At 55.5% G+C, this 2,852-nt stretch overlaps 1 protein-coding gene across 1 annotated transcript; it reads left to right on the top strand.

Moving 5' to 3' along the window:
* Positions 1 to 7: 7 nt before the first annotated feature.
* LOC103083537 (interleukin-13-like) lies at positions 8 to 837 on the top strand. The gene is made up of 3 exons (XM_007448277.1): positions 8 to 46; positions 285 to 389; positions 730 to 837. Exons 1-3 carry the CDS (start codon positions 14 to 16, stop codon positions 835 to 837), a joined length of 246 nt encoding a protein of 81 aa, XP_007448339.1. The 5' UTR covers positions 8 to 13.
* The last annotated feature ends 2,015 nt before the right edge of the window (positions 838 to 2,852 follow it).

Raw genomic sequence — 2,852 nt, 5'->3', positions numbered from 1 at the left:
GTGCAACGGCAGCATGGTGTGGAGTGTCAACCTGACAGCCAACATGGTGAGGACCCCTGGGCACTGGGGGGAGGTGGCTGAGGCTGCAGCCCTCTGCTCGTCTTTTCTGAGCCTTGCTCACATGGCTGGCGGTTCCAGGCAGGCTTCAAGAGCCAATCTCCACCCCTCATCATCTGGGCTCCCCACCACCCAGACCCACCTCCACCAGGCCTCCCAGCCCCCTCCCTCCTGCAAACTCACTGAAGAATGTGCTGCCTGACCCCCCGGCGTTTTCATCCCCACAGTACTGTTCGGCCCTGGAAGCCCTGATCAACGTCTCCAACTGCAGTGCCATCCAAAGGACCCAGAGGATGCTGAGCGCACTCTGTCTTCACAAGCCCTCAGCTGGGGTAAGGCCCCCCTGCCCCCCCGACCCTGCACCCACTTCTGCCAGGCCTGGGCTCACCCTGGGAGCTTCAGGGGAAGCTGGCTGAGCATCTGAGGCATGTGTCCACAAAGGGGTGGGCCCACTGTGGAAGCAGGGACGTGCCTTTGGGATTTCCAAGACGTGGCCTGAGGGCTCCTGACTCCTACCTGAGCTTCAGTTCCACATCTGTAAAGTGTGGGTAATACTCACCTCGTGGGGGCTTTTGTGGGGATTGAACCAGCCGGTCCCTGGAAAGCCCCTGGCAGGTGCTGATCGTCCTGGTTCTGGTGTTCCACTAACATGCTGGCCTCTTTGCTCTGCAGCAGGTTTCCAGCGAGCACATCCGAGACACCAAAATTGAAGCAGCCCACTTCTTAAAAGACCTGCTCAAACATTCAAGGATCATTTTTCACTACGGAAAATTCAGCTGAAGCATGAAGAGCTAGCATTATTATTTGCAGAGGCAGACGCTGACCATCTAAGTTGCAGATTTATTTTTCTTTCAGATGTCAGAAATTTCTTGGGGAGACTGGAGGAGGGTTAGGGAGGGGGGTAAGGTTTCCTTAGCTTAGACCTGAGCCTGTGCTGCCTGCCTTGAGTCCAGCCAAGGCCACCTGCCCTGTGCCTTGGTGCCCGGGGCTCAGCCTGGTGGGCCTCCTCCATCTGGGGCTCCGAGCTGGGTGGACAAGGATGGACATTGCCCCACTTGACCTCCCCCACCTCAGAACAAACTAGCATTACAATGGGTGCCACCCTCGTCAGACAGCCAGTGGAAGAGCCACCTGCTTTACACGGGGGCAACCGAGGCAGAGAGCAGCCCAGGCACATTTCTTCTTGGCCTTATTTATTATTGTGTGTTATTTAAACAAGTGTTTTTGTCTGTACTGGGGATAGGGAGGGACTGTTACTGCCAGAACTTGGAGCCAAGGGCCTGGAGACTTGGGGCTCCAGCACTAAAACAGCCAGCATTAGGAATCTCTGGCAATAAGTACTGTATGCAAACTTCTGCTACCTCACTGGGGCCCTGGGGCCGTGGCAGGGGACAGGTCAGAGGGCCAGAGCAGCCACTCTTGTCTGACGGCCAGCAGTCAGCCCTCAGCCGAGTAATTTATTGTTTTTCCTTGTATTTAAAGTTAAGTATTAAAATATGTTATCAAAGAGTTAATAATATATAGGAGAGCAGCCTAGAACACTGCATACGGTGTGGATTGTGGGGAGGGGTCATTGGATAAGTTGTTTCATTGACTTTGTCAAGCTGGAAGCCAGAAATAAAGATGGTGACAAGAGACCTGATGGTGTTTGCCTTTTACGTTGGCCTCTGGGGACGCGGGCCTGTGTTCTGAAGACTCTGAGGAGTGTTTGGGAGGCAGGGCAGTCGGAGGGGGGCCTAGGACGGAGCGGAGGGGGAGTGAAGTACAAGACCTGGGCCGAAAAATAGCAAAGCCAGTGCCTGGGGAGAGGGGACCTGGCCAGGAGGAGTTCCCCACCACCACCTGCAGGGAGGGGGAAGAAGCATGGGCCAGGGTGTCGGGGTTCAAGGGAGGGGTCTGGAGCAGGTAGAGACCTCAGAAGTGGTCTCATGACCCTACAGCCCTGGATGAGTGGCCAGCCTGTGTCTGGCACCACCCACACACCTGCTGGTGTCGCCCATATGAAGCTCAGGGAAGAGAAGGTGGTTTGCCCAAGGTCCCACAGCTGGTATGGAGCAAAGCTAGGATTTGAACCCCAAACTCACTCCAAACTCCAAAGCTCACACACTTAACCACCTTGCCTCCCTCTGTCCAAATGCCATCTGGCCTGAATGCACGACCTTTGTAATACTGTCACCAGCCTGTGTGGTAACCTCCCCTGACGGGGAGCTCACTACTCGCTCTCTAGGTACAGCCCATTCAATGTCTGGACACCTCTCATCACAAGAGAGTGCACACTCGCCACCTCTGTGAACAAAGACGCACCAATGACTTGTGGCCCCTGGACCGTGGAGTGACTGGGGTGGAGAGCCAAGGTCACAGGGCCCTGATCAGACTGCTCCTTTCCAAGCAGGTGTTTTTGCTTCTCCTTCAGTCAAGGCCAGCACGTGGAGGGCAGAAAGCAGCAAGCCTCAGCAAGCCACAGCTAATGGGCACACCCATCAGCCATGGTTTACACTGTGAATATTCAGAAGGACAGGATGCATCTTGCAATGGGTGGCGGGTCATCAGAGACCAGCCTCAAATGCTGAGTGAGAGGCAGGCACCCTCCCTGGGGGGAGCCCAGAGCCCTGTGGGAACATCTAAAGAGATGCTCACAAGTCAGTGGAGGCAGCCACTCAGGAGCAGTGAGAGCTCATGCCGTGTGTGATTCAGGCAGCAGAGGCCATGGCAGGACCTGTCCAGGGTGCAGACTGTGTTACTCAGTTTTTCTCTCTCAGCTCCAAGACCCTGTACAATGGGTCTCCCCTGCTGTG

The sequence above is a fragment of the Lipotes vexillifer genome, unplaced genomic scaffold (genome assembly GCF_000442215.2).
Source record: "Lipotes vexillifer unplaced genomic scaffold, Lipotes_vexillifer_v1.1 C27087867, whole genome shotgun sequence".
Classification (NCBI taxonomy): Eukaryota; Metazoa; Chordata; class Mammalia; order Artiodactyla; family Lipotidae; genus Lipotes; species Lipotes vexillifer.
This window is presented reverse-complemented; position numbering and strand designations above follow the sequence as displayed.